The sequence below is a fragment of the Helianthus annuus genome, chromosome 16 (genome assembly GCF_002127325.2).
Source record: "Helianthus annuus cultivar XRQ/B chromosome 16, HanXRQr2.0-SUNRISE, whole genome shotgun sequence".
NCBI lineage: Eukaryota > Viridiplantae > Streptophyta > Magnoliopsida > Asterales > Asteraceae > Helianthus > Helianthus annuus.
The window spans coordinates 111,156,452-111,171,446 of record NC_035448.2 but is presented as its reverse complement, the minus strand read 5'-3'; the positions used below and the strand labels follow the sequence as shown (position 1 = coordinate 111,171,446).

The 14,995-nt window shown below is 35.3% G+C and overlaps 1 protein-coding gene across 2 annotated transcripts; it reads right to left on the bottom strand.

Annotated features, from left to right (window-relative positions):
• Nucleotides 1-179: 179 nt before the first annotated feature.
• LOC110917736 (histone deacetylase 19) lies at nt 180-6,420 on the bottom strand. Of its 2 annotated transcripts, none has more exons than XM_022162194.2 (8): nt 6,126-6,420; nt 4,903-5,442; nt 3,868-4,308; nt 3,542-3,772; nt 1,915-1,976; nt 1,745-1,802; nt 558-629; nt 180-464 (listed from the first exon to the last, which is right to left on the bottom strand). In XM_022162194.2, exons 2-8 carry the CDS (start codon nt 5,428-5,430, stop codon nt 372-374), a joined length of 1,485 nt encoding a protein of 494 aa, XP_022017886.1. In that variant the 5' UTR covers nt 5,431-5,442; nt 6,126-6,420; the 3' UTR covers nt 180-371. The 2 variants fall into 2 exon arrangements, with proteins under 2 accessions (XP_022017886.1, XP_022017885.1); XM_022162193.2 differs by having other exon boundaries at nt 4,903-5,436; nt 6,126-6,276.
• Between the last annotated feature and the right edge of the window lie 8,575 nt (nt 6,421-14,995).

Sequence of the window (14,995 nt, the reverse complement as noted above, 5' to 3'; positions counted from 1 at the left end):
AATCTTGTACACAGCTAGTTTAGCTTAAAAGTGCTCAAGGTCTAAAGCGAAAGCCGAAAGGGGCTTGATCAGCTTACCATCGCATCATTGTTCGCTAAAAATTTCATTCCAATTAGAAACATACTTCTACAAACCAAACATCCTTCTACAACATCCCATTCCGACAAAACGATCAAACACACAGCAAATATGATAATAAAATGGTGATAAACACATTTCATTCCCATACATTAACCATTCTAGTTTAGTCACTTGTATCCATCCAAAAGCTGTAACTCACAAAGCTCATACATACACAAGTTTTAAGGAAACTGAAGTAAAAATGTCTATAAGATATCATAAACACGATGAGTATGATATGATACGATAGATTATAGATTCATATCAGCAGGCTGATCTGGCTTGTTAGAGTTCCCCTGTTCTACTTTCACATCTGCTGCTGGCACTGCACCTGAATTTGAACCCTGACAATACACGCGCAAATATTTTAAGCACTTGAAAAGATCATATAAATATTTATTAATTGCTATTACTATTTTGTGAAATAAGGTTTTCACCTTTAAGGATATTTCAGCAAATGATGCATCCATCTCTCTAGCCCCAGCATGATCACCTTCCTTTATATCATCCTGGACACACACAACGGGGAGACATTAGCATTAAATGATACACGGTTGGTTATTCAAGGGGTGTTTGAATGTGCGTTTTGAAAGTGGCTAACTAGATGTTGGGCAATTGGATTTATTTTGCTCGCAGAAACAAAACGGAGTTCAAAATGTTTATTTTGGATGTGGATTTGCAGCTTGAAGTTGTAATAATCACATAATAATACGTTTGAATCATTACTAAGTTTTGATTTATTCAAAGGAGTAGCCAAGGTTTAAAAGAACGGAAACGAGTTTCGAGGCGTAAGGCCGAGGCGATATTAATAAATAAATATAAAAATTATATATATATATATATATATATATTATAAAAATAATAATACTAACTAATTTCATCATCAGATTCATCAAAATCATAAAAAACATACTTAAAAAAGACATGAAATGCTTGAAATTGACACAAAAAGTCAAAAACATCAAAAACAACTATCAAAATTCCTTGAGGCGCAGCTTTCTTAGCGCCTCAGCCCCTCTGAGGCGCATATACATTAAAAATACCATGAGGCGCGCCTCAGACTCGTTTTTTGGCCTTTTCGCCTCAAGGCGTGCCTAGAGGCGCACGCCTCAAACGTTTTTTAAAACCATGGGAGTAGCAGATAATATATGACCAAAAATAAAAAAAACATTGTGTAAAAAACAAGAGATGATTTGTGAAATGAGAGTTAAAGGTCTCTCAAATTAGGTTTAAAAGAATGGTTATAGCTTGTCTAGATTATTTGAGCCCAAATTAACTAAATAATAGAAAAATTGTTCATCCAAACAATAAAATGTGATTCTTGTGATTTTAAGTCGCAATAACAAGTTCCAAAACACAAACCAAAAAACCCTTTTTTATCATTTAAAACGAACGATATTATAATCAAATGATACAAGTGTCGCATCAAATATTAATTCATGCTAGCTAAATCTCATATTATACTTTTTTAACCTTGATCATAAATAAGGAGGCTTATATATATCATATAATATGAAAGTAAATTCATTTATTGAGAAAAGGAATGCAATTGCATGGCTTATTCACGTTGAATCTGATAAATAGTTTATAAAATGAACTCAAAGATCACAAAAGTGAAACATACCATGTCCTTAGGCTCGATATCATGAAGTTCCCTTTTCACACGTCCAACAAAAGACTTGCTGCAAAAGAAAAACAAAAAAGTAATTGAAGGTATAATATAAAAATTCAGAAAACAGGAGAGGAAAAAAAAAACAATTTCTAATTTATTTTTTGAATTTGCAGAGGAGCTACCCCTCATTTTCATCATCAGAATCATCGGATCTTCGATCATCATCTTCTTGATCTTCATCTGCCTGAATAATGATAAAATCGCTTCTGTTAGCTTCTCATGAGAGAAAAATTAATAATAATTTAGCAGGCATCAAGAACAGCATGGTGTGCCTGTTTCCTCCCATTATCATTGTTCAAGGACCACAAGTGATAAAAATTGTGTACATGAAAAAATAAAAAATAAGTTAAAAGAAATATCTAAATCTAAAACCGGTTGGACGATGAACACGCAATGTAAACAAAAAATAACGCAGATACTAAAGAACCAAAATAGTAATTTAATATTTGCACTTGATTCAATTGTCTTTGACCTTCAATACTCTCCAGAAACAATAACTAAGTTCGAAAAGGTTGTTTAGTTTCATACTTGTGAATAAAGATTTAATTAGCTACTAAATAAACTTAGGGTTTCTGGATTCTTATAGATTGGTATATTAATAGCCCCGTCACCAGCTTGGTTTTAAAGCGAGAAGCGCACCGAGTAACCGCTTTTCGTATGCAAAGTGCGATTTATCTGAATAATTAATGTATTAATTCTTATAGGTTTACCAAAAAACGTTACTTAAAATTTATCTATCAATAAGCTATATCTATAATTAAATATATAGATAACGTATATGTACAACATCTTGATGCACTAACATGTAATAGTCTAGGGTTAAAGTTGATAAATCTATAACTTTGAGGATGAAAATTGTAAGTTGGTTAAAAAAAAGGTGACAAAGAAAAAGAGAGTACGTCTATTTAACCTAATAATAATCAGCCGCCACAACTATCTGCTCCTCTCGTCTCTCTATCTAATGTAATTAACCAGCCGTCAACCCTAATTTGCACCTAAAATCAGCTGGCAAGCTTCAATTCTTCTCTATTTCTCTTCTTTCATCGCAGGTAAGCACCAATTTCTTCTCTTTTCTTAATCTCATAACATTTTTTTTTGTAAATCAGGCCCTAAAATGCGCCTCAAGCCCTTATAGCCTGCGCTTCAAAGCTTTCGCCTAACAAAAAAAGGCTAAAGCGCGCGATTTATAAAAAAACATTCGCCTCGTGTCACATAAGGCGCTGCAACCTACGCCTAGGCGCGCTTTTTTAAAACCAAGATCCCCAGTAAATCAGACAAATGTGAGTCCGTCATTTTCATTTAATCGTTACTTTTTTCTTTTCTGAATTTGAAAGTTAATGTAAACCATACATATAACTATTCTATAGGATTACTAATGCACAGGCCACAGTGAGTTTTGTTTGATTAAGTTGAACTTAGAAGCTAAAAAACTAGTCTTTGAATTAAATGTTTTATTATATATTTTGTTACATATAAATTCAAGTCACCAGCAAAATACATAATCCCACATATTCAGATAATTGTTTTATTGAAACAGTCCCATAATTCTGCTCTCAGACTTCGGACATTAAATTATTATAAGAAACAAACAGTAAATCATTTCTAATACCATAAATCATAATAACTAATATGAGCTGTGTTTTTATATCTATAAAAATGTAAATTTTGCCATGAGATGATATCTATGTTTAAGTGCAGATTTTATATATACACACACACAACATAAAAGACAAAATTGCGGTAACAAACCTCAGGGAATTCTGTATCAGGTGGGCGTTCTTGGAATTGCACACTTGGAGCATGTTGAAGTTTAGAAAGATTATCAAGTAGCTTTGATCTTATTTCATCCAGCAACTGGCGCGAGTTCTTATTTTCCATATTACTCGGAGCAACATGAAGAGTATAATCAGGACCAAAATACTCATAATACTCATGTTGAGGCATTTTATCTTCTAACTCAACCCCAAGCGCAACTCCAGTCTGCACAAATGAACAAAGTATCCATTATACTATTAGTTTCGAGTAGCACTCGTAATTAAAATTATTTATTTAAATCAAGTTAAATTAATAATCACCTCATAGCACCAGCAGCGAGCAACATTTCGAATAGTATAGCCTCCACCGCCAAGCAACAGTAACGGCACATTAAAAGATCTCATATACTTCACACATTCAGCATGACCTTTAATCGATAGATTAAAGCAGCCTAATCTATCTCCCGATAAAGAATCTGCACCGCATTGTAACACAACCGCACCGGGCCTAAAAACTTCCATAACTTTGCCGATTATCGGCTTAAATAACGACTGGTAACTTTCATCATCAATGCCATCATCAAGAGGGACATTTAGTGAATAATATTTTCCTTTTGAGTATCCGATATCTCTTATATCCCCTGTACCCGGAAAGTAATCTCCGAATTTGTGGAAAGAAACCGTCATGACCCTGTCAGTTGTGTAAAACGCTTCCTCCACACCATCACCGTGATGAATGTCGATATCCACGTATAGCACACGCTGCACCAAATAAACATACTTCCAAGTCAGCAACAGATCATATTATATCTAGCGGTGCTAAATGGATCGTGTTCGCAGGTTGGCAGGTTAAACCGACCCGAACACAAAAACTGGGTCATACATATGAACACGACCCGAATATTCACGGGTTGACCCGAACACGACCCACTTAACCCAATTTTTTTATTTTTTTATTTGTTTCCGCAAATTAATGTATTAATTAAAATTTACTACAAAAAAATACAAATTTAAATAATACAAATACATTTAAATTATTATAAAATCTTGTGTCAATTTATCTTTTTAAGTTATAACTTATAATTATGGCCTAAAATACACACCCAATCTAATTTATGACATAAAAAAATATCAAATTGTAAAAACATATATAACATAATATAAATGAGTAAAATGGGTCAACCCGCCAACCCGACCAGGTTGACCCGAACCCGGCCCTTTTAGCTAAACGGGTTGGCGGGTTCAACCAGAAACTGACCCAAACCTGCGAATTTCGTGTTGGGTTTGTGTAGTGTTTTCAGGTCGTGTCACAAACTCACACCCCTAAATATAAACTAAAAACAACAGTTGACCAACCTGGTGCACTTTCAGAAGTTCAAGAATCGACAACACAATATCGTTTACGTAACAGAAACCAGATGCCTCGCATTTCTTAGCATGATGCAGCCCACCAGCCCAATTTATCGCGATATCGCAATACTCATGGTTCAGCTTAACAGCCCCACCAACAGAACCACCAGCATACGTCTGACAAAAGGAGTACAGACCGTCGAATACAGGGCAATCTTCACCAACGTTGAACCGTTTTAACTGTCTCAATTGATCTTGCTGTGTTTCCGGAGTGATACCCCTTAAAAAGGAAACATAATCATCAGCATGGAAGCGGCATAGATCTTTGTCCCTAGCGGGAACAGGCTTTACGACATGCATGTTTTGTAGTAAGCCGTAGTGAGCTAATAGTGCGTGTGTCATGCGAATTCTGTGTGGCTTCATTGGGTGACCTTGCCCGTAATAGTAGTTTCCGACTTCTGGGTCGTAAAAGTAATACACTTTTCTCTTTGATCCATCTGGCCCAGATGCTAAAGAATTGCCTCCGGTTTCCATCTAAATCTGAAACTAGTAGGATAGTAAAGTTAAAATCGTTAACCGAAGTAACAAAATAAACACACCCAAAGCAAGTTTTATATAGTTTAAACCGAAGTAAACGGTACATAATCCAGTTATCTTACTTATTGAAAACCATTTTACCTTTTATTGCCCTAATTTGGACCGATCACTGATAACATAATTCTACTGGTTCAACCAAAAAAAAAACTGGTTATAAAAATCATATTTCTTCTGTTTTAATCTCCACAGTAACCAATAACTTAAACACAAAAAAGTAACCAAAAAACCCTAGAATATAACTTCAAAAAGACAAATCTTAAATATACAACATTTATTAAATTAAATTAAAATATCATAACATCTGAACAATGAATAACTGAATATAACCCTAAATATTTAAATCAACTGAAAATCTTCAATCAGTAAAGCCTTAACACAACAATTTCTTCATCCCAAGCTTATGATTTTCTTCGTCTAGATCTTAATTTCAAACTAAAAGCGTCAAAACAACAAAAACAATCTACCCTGACACGATTCAACTCATCCGGCTACATTTATCTATCTAAATGCACGTAATAAAATTAAAAATAAAAAACAAATCGCAAACAAACCCTAATTAACGGTCTCAAATGTTACAAGGAATGACAAAAGTCACAGAGCAAAAAACAAACGTATGAAAGGCAAAAAAACACCTGCAACTGCGTACGATGGTTAATCTGTGGAGTGATGCAAGTGCAATGGAGAATTTGGGATGAGGAAGAGAAAAATCGAGAAAGATCGGCTACACTCTTGTGCTCGTAGCTTGCTAATGGCTTTCAATTTGATGGAATTGAGTATATGTAGCGCTCAATTAAGGGGAAATTACAACCGGCCCAATGTTTTGGGCCTAATAATATCAGGGTTTAGTAAGGTCCAAGTAGAAGGCCCACCAAAAAAACCGGTTTCGATAACGGGTAGAGATGCACAAAAAAACCCGTTCCGGACCTAACCCGGCAGTGGAATGTATACCCGGTTCAGAACATATGATACCCGATAGTTCCTACCCGGTTCTTTATATGTTTTCAAAAGTCGGTTCCTACTGAACTGGTTCCGAACCCGACCCAATAATATTTGGTTAGGGTTACTGAAAATGATTCTACATGTTGGTAATGGTTATAGAGTTGTTTTTTTTTTCAATTATTTTACCGTTAGAATCTGTTCTAGAACCCCCCCCCCCCCCCCATGAGCATAAATAGTTGTGGGATATATTGACTGATTACCCAACTCGGAAACACATTAACAAACCATAAAACGCAAAACTAAAATCTTACGAAAATGTATTCAACTTGTGTGCCCGGTTCTTAGGTAGGAACCAGAACCAACCCAACCCTAAACAGGTAAATCGGGTACCCATCTATACATGTAGAATCTGGCTCCAGTTCCTATCCAGATTTGATTGTACCCGATTAGGCCTTACCCGGTTCTGGTAGTGATAGGAACCGATGAGGACATCCACTATTCAGGGTACTAGCCCAATAATTGAGGCCCCCACCTAAAGAGGCACACATGCAAGATAGAAATCCATTAAAGAACAACTCATAACTAGGAAACAAATTAATAGTAGGTAAGGAATGAAACTTAATGATACCAATAGTACATTAAATGCTCCATGGAAACAAAAATGGATACTTGTGACGTGGACGACGATAGGGATGAGCATTTCGTACCAGGTACATGTACCGAATTATTTTCGATAACCAGTTTTAGGCATTTTCAATACAGGTATTTTCGTTCCGGTTGCGAAATTTTACCGAATTGTGCCTTCAAATACCGATACGGCTACCGTACCGAGCATTTCCGGTACCGGACCGAGCTCGTCCCTAGAGAGCGACGTCCATGTCACAATTAGTCGGAATGGGGATGAAACCTTCTTGAATTTAATGGCAAGATACGAGAATTAAGAAAATGATATGGACATTGGGTTCTCATAAAAAAGAGGTTGAATAAAGCGATTATATCTCCTAAAAAATGGGAACCAATTGAGCATGCTCTGAAAACATACTTGGGTTATATGTACTAAGGATAGTAACACACATCGCGGTAAACCCAATCTAGTATAAGATCTATGTTTACATTAAGGGAAACTCATTCAACATCATCCAATCATACAAAATTCTATGCATTTGCTCTCTTAGACATTAAACATGTCGTGCCTAGACAAAACTCGTCTCTCCTAGACAAAACTCGTCTCTCGGGCCCCATACTATGAGAAAAAATAGTAGTTGAAGCATTTTAGTACCCGCTACCGACCTAATAGTAGTTGAAGCATTTTATAATTAATAATAATTATCTAATAACTATTAATATATTATTATTTAATTTATTTATCAAATAAAGAATTATATAATATTATTAATTAAAATTTAATTAATAACCCTATGGTTTGTTTAGTTACAAACAAACCCTTGACTTGTATAAATTATGCAAGTAATAATTTAATCTCAAATCTTGCCACGTCCTGACATGATATTTAATTTGATAAACGTTCTTTCTCGAGTGTTCTCAAGGACCTGCTCTGTACCACCAAACTACTCTTTCAATGCATTCCACAACTTTTTAGCACTATTACATTGTAAATAGGCCGACATAGATATCATTCGGCAGTGCCGTATCCACAATGCTAAAGGCTTTTGCATCCATATCAAATTTTTGATAATCTTGCTCTGAGTAGTTTTCACTTTTCAGGCTTCTTTGGCTCAAATACATGTGGGTTTTCGGTATTTGGTACCATTGGGACAAGTGGGCCGAAAACCACAGATCTCCAACACCATGTATTTTGTTGAGATAACATATGTTCCATCCTACGTTGCAATATATTATATTCAGATCTGACAAGCATATTTAGTTTATTGTTGAAGCATGTGTTGTGGGGATCATTATGTGCCATTTTCTCAAGTTCTTTTAAAGAAAAAAAGAGTTTGTGAGAGACACTTTATCAGTTATTCACTAAAAACTCTGAGCTACGAACGTAAATTGGATTTTTAAAGAGCTAATCTTTTGTGTTAAACTGATTGTGAAATCAAGTTTAAATGTGACCAAACTCTGATACCAATTGTTAAAAATTGAGTTTCTTTGTTTGCAACAGGTATTCATTATCACAATAACATTCCTAACAGAAAAGATTCTCAGATGTTTGTAAACATCTTAGCAAACCTTATCATCTGATCTATGTTATACTAAACAACTGATGAAATAAGTACTGTTACATTGAGAAAACACTGTCTAAGCTATCCTCTATTACAGTTGTGCAAACATCTATTTGGCCTAAAAGATGTTGGTCTTCTTCATCAGACCTTTGGCCTGATTAGGGCTTTGGTCTTCAACAGATGCTAGCTTTCAACAGATGCTAGTACTCTTAAACAACGGTTCCAGGTCTTCATCAGATGTTAACCTTGCTCTTGAATAGATGTTCTGAATAGGTGTTCAAGATTCACTATCTTTAGGGAGAGACTAGTTCAATCTTTTTCTTATTTCTTGATCAGTGGATCATGCTTTGGCTTTTGGATATCATCTATTCTTTTGTAAGTCCAACAATTTCCCCTAGAATAGATGATGCTAAAACAGATAATTATTGGATCAACTTTTAACATTAACTTGATTTGAGCCTTAAAAATTATGTTCAAATCTTTCAGATAACGAGTCATCAGCATCCCTTTCGAGCGAAAGATTCAATAAATCTTAGACAGTGAACTTAACTCTCCTGGTTCTGGTTTGTGACTTTTGTATTTTTGGTGAAGGTTGTGGAAGTGGTGTGGTTGGTTTTCTTTTGAGAAGTCCTTTGGGGGACTTAGATGGTAATGGTAAAGATGGTGTTTGAGTAGTTGTAACCTCTGTTATCACTTTTGAAGTGGCAACAAATGTTTTGGAAGTGGAAGTGATGGTGTTTTGAGTAGTGGAGGTGGGAGCAGTGGTTTGGATAGCTGCAAAAGTGCTTTTGTAACACCTCGTATTTCCATATTTCCATGTTTTTAGAAAATACATGTTCGTTTTTCTATTTTTGGAATCACAGTCGAAATCGGATAGAAAAACTGACTAGAAATGACAACCGAAGCGTTTTTAACGCAATTGAGAACGTACGCGTCAAAATCGACTTCCAACATACATTTTACATATTTTCAACTTTAAATAAAATATTACGCCATTTTATGAAGTTCAGGTACGAAGACGGACCGTAGAAACGTATTTGGGCCACGTAAGAGACTGAACACACTGACGGGCTTTAGGCCCAACTCACACTTAACCTAACTATATAATCTTCTTATTCCATCATATCTCACAACAAAAACCCTAGCCCCCCCCCCCCCCCTCATCACTCCCCCTGCTCTCTAAGACTCCAGTCATCGGAGCCGGTTTCTGACCGGAACTCCGATGACGTTTCTCCGGCAAACACCACACCACCACAACCTCTCCTTCTACCTCCTTACCCCTCATCCCACAACCTCACCTCATCCCTCAATTAACGGACGACCACCATCGTCTGGTGGTGGCGTACAATGGCACAAGGCGGTAGCGGTATCGAAGAGAGAGAGAGAGCGAGATGAGAGAGAGAGAAACGGGCGGTGACGGCGGTCGTAACGATGGACGGAAACGATGGGTTTGTTCGAGTTCAGTTCAACCTGATTCCAATTCGGGTCTTGTTTTGGGTTTGTTTGGAGCCGGAGATGACGATGGTGAAGACGTGGAGACGATGATGAGGTTACGGGACAGTGGTGGTGTTCCGGCAGCATCAGCGCCGCTCACGGCGGCGGTGGTTCAGTCGGATTTCAAGTTTTGGTTTCGTCTTAGTTCGGTTCAGGTATGAGTTTTGATTTTTTCAGTTCAGTTTCGGTTCATTCATGGATGGTCATACCAACCCAGTTTAGGTTACGGCAGTGGTGGTTGTTCTTGTGTATTGGTTTAGATACGGTTGTTTCAGTTTTGGTTTGGGTATATTTTGTTTCAGTCTAGTTCGAGTCTCGGTTTGGTCTTGGTTCGGGTTGACCAGTCAAAGCTAATCAACATTTGTGCCGGGTTTAATTTGAGTGCATTTTGGTTCAGGTCAAAACTGGTCAAATAGTCAACTCGATCAACTGTCGGGTCAAAATTGGCTAAAGTTGGTCAACTAAGGTCTCGATGCAGTCTGGTGTCGGGTTCGGGTCATTGGGTTAAACACGAGACTTGGTATTTTAACGACGCAAATATTTCAATTATATTGTTTTGTATTTTGTTATCACGTAACCGTACTATATATAATTTGTTTATAAAAATACATATATATATATATATATATATATATATATATATATATATATATATATAGGGTCGGGATTTAGAGAAAACGGTAGAAAGTGTGAGAACGCTTATCGATCGTCCGATCAAAACAATCCATGGACTAGATTGGCGCGGTGGCGTTTTCGTAAATAACATCAATTTTATTACGTGGTCGCGCTTCATTAAGGGTAAAAGGGTCTTTTGACTTCTCCACACAAAACGCCATCTCATGAAATAAAACACCAAAAAACAAAAATCACAGACCATTCCCAGTAAAAACGCCATTATATATAAAACGCCAAACTTAATTAGAGTAAAATCCCGCCTAATAAACCGCCAAAAAATCCTATATATACAACATCTCAGACCTTCAATTAAAAACACACACAAAAACCCAAACGCCATATTTCATATATCCCATTCGCCTTAGAAACGCCAAAAACCCAAACATCAAATACCTTCTAACCCAAAACGTTCTTTTGAAATTCAGTTTGGTTGTCTGTAAGATTTCGCTCAATGAAATGGACAAAATCCATAAGTGGGGATGTTTCCATTTCATTGAGTAAAATCTTATTGACTAATCCTCAACTTTCATCCAATTTATAACGCCAAAACATACAAAAACATTATTGAGCTTTGTTGTCAATAAAGTTTAGCTGTATGGGGTAGACAACATTGTCAGTTATCTTTCTTAACCGAGGATTAACAATGTTGTCCATCTCATTCAGCAAAACATTATTGATTTTAGCATGATCAAATTTTGAGGTTTAAGGTGCTCTTATTTCGTGGCGTTCTTTTTATCGGTAAAACGCCAAAAAAAGTTAAAAAATCAAACATCGTTCATTGTGAAATTCAAGATTATTGGCTGAAGGGTCTAAACTCAATAACATTTTGCTGCATGAGATGGACAAATCTTCAAGAAAAAGATGCTGATGTCAGACTGTGTGCTTCCAAACAGCCACACATAAATCTACTTGAAAAATAAAAAAACAAAATGAATCATACGAAAGTCGAACCAGCCAGTTAACATGATTCAAAAAAAAAAAAAGAGACTGGGGACAGATAAGATTTGGAAGATCAATTGTTTATGTATTCTTTTATTTTATTTTCGTTTTCAGTTGATTGTTATATAATAAAAACGCCACATATAATAAAAACGCCAAAACAGCCAAGATGCTTGTTTTAAACGATATCATCCCGTTAAACGCCCCCCCCCCCAAAAAAAAAAAAAAAAAAAAAAAAAAAACTCGCAAACTCTAATAAAATTACTTTGAAAAAGTATTATAAAAAACCCAAAAAAAGTAAATAAATAAAAAATAAACTTGAAAATGTAACTAAAAACAGTAAATACAAATCAGTAATACTGAAGATAGGGAAAATTTATTATATTAGAATCTAAAACGCCAAACTTGAAAGATGGAACGTGTTACAGACTTCAGAGATAAAGCTTATCAAAAACAATAATTACAAACAGTAGCTGAAAAGACGAATACTTTATTATAATAATGCACCGCCTAACTTAGGCGCCAAAAAGACATCCTATAAAATAATACGTCTCAACAACTTCCATTTGATCAAACAAAAAAAAAAACAAACGCCGATACTACTAATTACCACTCACTGAAAAACGCCAAAAAATAAAAAAATCAAAGATGGCTAATATGCTTTCTTGGATATTCATAATTGTTCTTCGTGAAGTTTCACTGAATGAATTGTTATCAGAAGGGAATAACTCAGAAAGATTTTGCTGCATGAGATGGACAAAAATTCAAGAAAAAGATACTTATGCCAGTCATATGGCATTTTGTATTTTTTGTTCTTAAAGAAAGTTTGGATGACGAGAAGAGATCAATGACAATGAAGAGTGGGTTGATTATAAAGATGAAGATCAAGATAAAGAAAAAGCGAAAAACCCACTCACACGTCATAGATCTATGTCCCCAAACATTCACACAAAAAAAGCCAGTTCAATAGACGAGCAGGCAAAAAAATCAAACCAATGGGTTTGTTAAGTTTTATATAAAACGCCATATATTTGGTGACAGTTCTAGTACTATTAAAGAAGAGAGAGACTAACGACAGTGAAGATTGGGAAGAGAGATCCGATTAGGATTTTTAATTTATTTTCTTCGCTTGTATTTTTTTTCCTGTGGTTGAAATATAATCTAACAATAGTAAAACGCCAAGATAAGACAAACGCCAAAATGTTTATAAAAAATAATAAAACGATGGGCTATCTTGTTTAAAACGCCTTGGAAAACGCCATTCAAATAGATAATGGCATACGATTTGAATAAACGCCATAAACGCCAAAATGTTAATACAATGAAATCATTAAACGCAATTAAATATTGAATTTGGTTAACGCCAAAAATCTTAAAAACCTAAAATTAAAACAATATTGGGAAAAGCGGAACTGGAAAAGCAGAAGATGAAAGGACAAAAAAGCCCCTCCGCCCTTTTCTAAGCGGCGTGACACGTGTTGGGCCAGGAAGCGTTCTCATCGTTCTCACACTTTTGAGCGTTTTCTCCTGATCCCATTTCTATATATATAGGTAAAGAGTACTGTACAATATTGCTTATCGTACATTACGTACGCTTCAATCTCAGCCGTCAGATCATCTTCCCCCATTTTAAAATCGCATGTGTTTTTTTATAACAATTTCGCATGTGATAATTTTGATGAAATAGCATGTTGTTTTTTATGACAATTTCGCATGTGATAATTTTTTATGAATTCGCATGTTGTTTTTTGTACCAATTTCGCATGTGATAATTTTGATGAAATAGCATGTTTTTTTTTGTAACAATTTCGCATGTGGTAATTTTGATGAAATCGCATGTTAAAAAACCAACATGCGAAATTGTTACAAAAAAACAACATGCGAATTTAATGCGGGAAGATGATCGGACGGCTGAGATTGTAGCGTACGTATGTACGATAAGGGCATTTGTACGTTAACCTAACCCTATATATATATATATATATTGTTGTCGTTGAATTGTTGAGTTTTGAAAATAAATCGACACTTTGGTTGTTGGGATCGTTCTAAAAACAGAGGAAACTCTGTCCGTTTTTCGTAAAAATCAGTAAAACGAAACATGTTGAATTATTAAACGAAACCTATCAAATTCAATTAATTTTTATAAAAAATAAATATAAATGTATGTTTATTTTAACAACACTTTTGTAACCTTCGTTTGCCCATGTGAGGTGACCCCGGTGTTCTATCATTCAACCTTCAACTCTTCATGGAATTACCAAGGGAGCTTGCAAAAATGTGAGCATACTCGACCCCTTTTTACGCTTTAAAGCATTTTTGGGTGCAACATGTATCAACTAACGAAATCCACTTTATACAATCAAGCATATTCGACCACTCAATCCATCGAACACGTTATTTGTTAGGCTTAGGTTGTTTATGCATGTTAGTTCCAACTTGCATATCCACGCTAATTGTTACGCTTAGGTTGTTTATGCATGTTAGTTTCAACTTGTATATCCATGCTAGTTGTTACGCTTAGGTTGTTTATGTATGCTAGATTCAACTTGAATGTAAATTGCCACGTTGGATTGAGATAAACTTTTATACTTATACTTATATTCAAACTTGTATGCTCGCCAATACTTTTTTTGTATTGATCTATGCTTTTAATACATGTTGCAGGATTCTGATGATGCAAAGAATCTAGTAGGATTGCCTAGAAACGCATTTAAACTTTAATACTTGTTGTATCGTATTTTATTTTCAAGCATGTTGTATTTTGTTTCCAAACCTTGTATTAAACCGTTATTAATGAAATGAAATGAAATGAAATTTTAGTTCTTTTATGCTTGTCGTTATTCAACTTTGTTGTATTCTAGTTCAAGCAATGTAAAAAGTAATTGTTAAATACTTGACACAAATAGTGTTATGAAGTCTCTTGCAATCTAGTTTTCGTCTCACTCCGATGTTTCCGCCATCGGTTGGGGTGTGACAACTTTGACTAACCTCCATTGGAGCCTCTGTTGAAGAACCTTGGTTGTCTTGGATTTCTTTTCTTTTTATGATCTCCTACACTCTGATCTGCATATTTTCTTCCCATGTATCCCTTTTTCTTTTGCTTCTCAATTTCTTTATTAATTTCTTCTTTTGAGCCTTTTGAGTGCAACAATGTTAGGCTTTTTACTAGCCTTTTTTACTGAGGGTGGAAGCTTCCTCATGCAGTCTTTTATCTCCCCCTTTTTGGCATCATGGTATTTAGGGAGAGTGACAGCTTCACTAATGTTTTC

Bases quoted from the DNA above. Each gene is read 5' to 3' on its own strand.
- LOC110917736 (XM_022162194.2), bottom strand. From the start codon at position 5,430: ATGGAAACCGGAGGCAATTCTTTAGCATCTGGGCCAGATGGATCAAAG. The intron at 1,803-1,914 runs GTAGCTCCTCTG...TTTCTTTTGCAG, and splicing joins TCTGATGATGAAAATGAGGG to CAAGTCTTTTGTTGGACGTG. The intron at 630-1,744 runs GTATGTTTCACT...GTGTGTGTCCAG, and splicing joins ATATCGAGCCTAAGGACATG to GATGATATAAAGGAAGGTGA.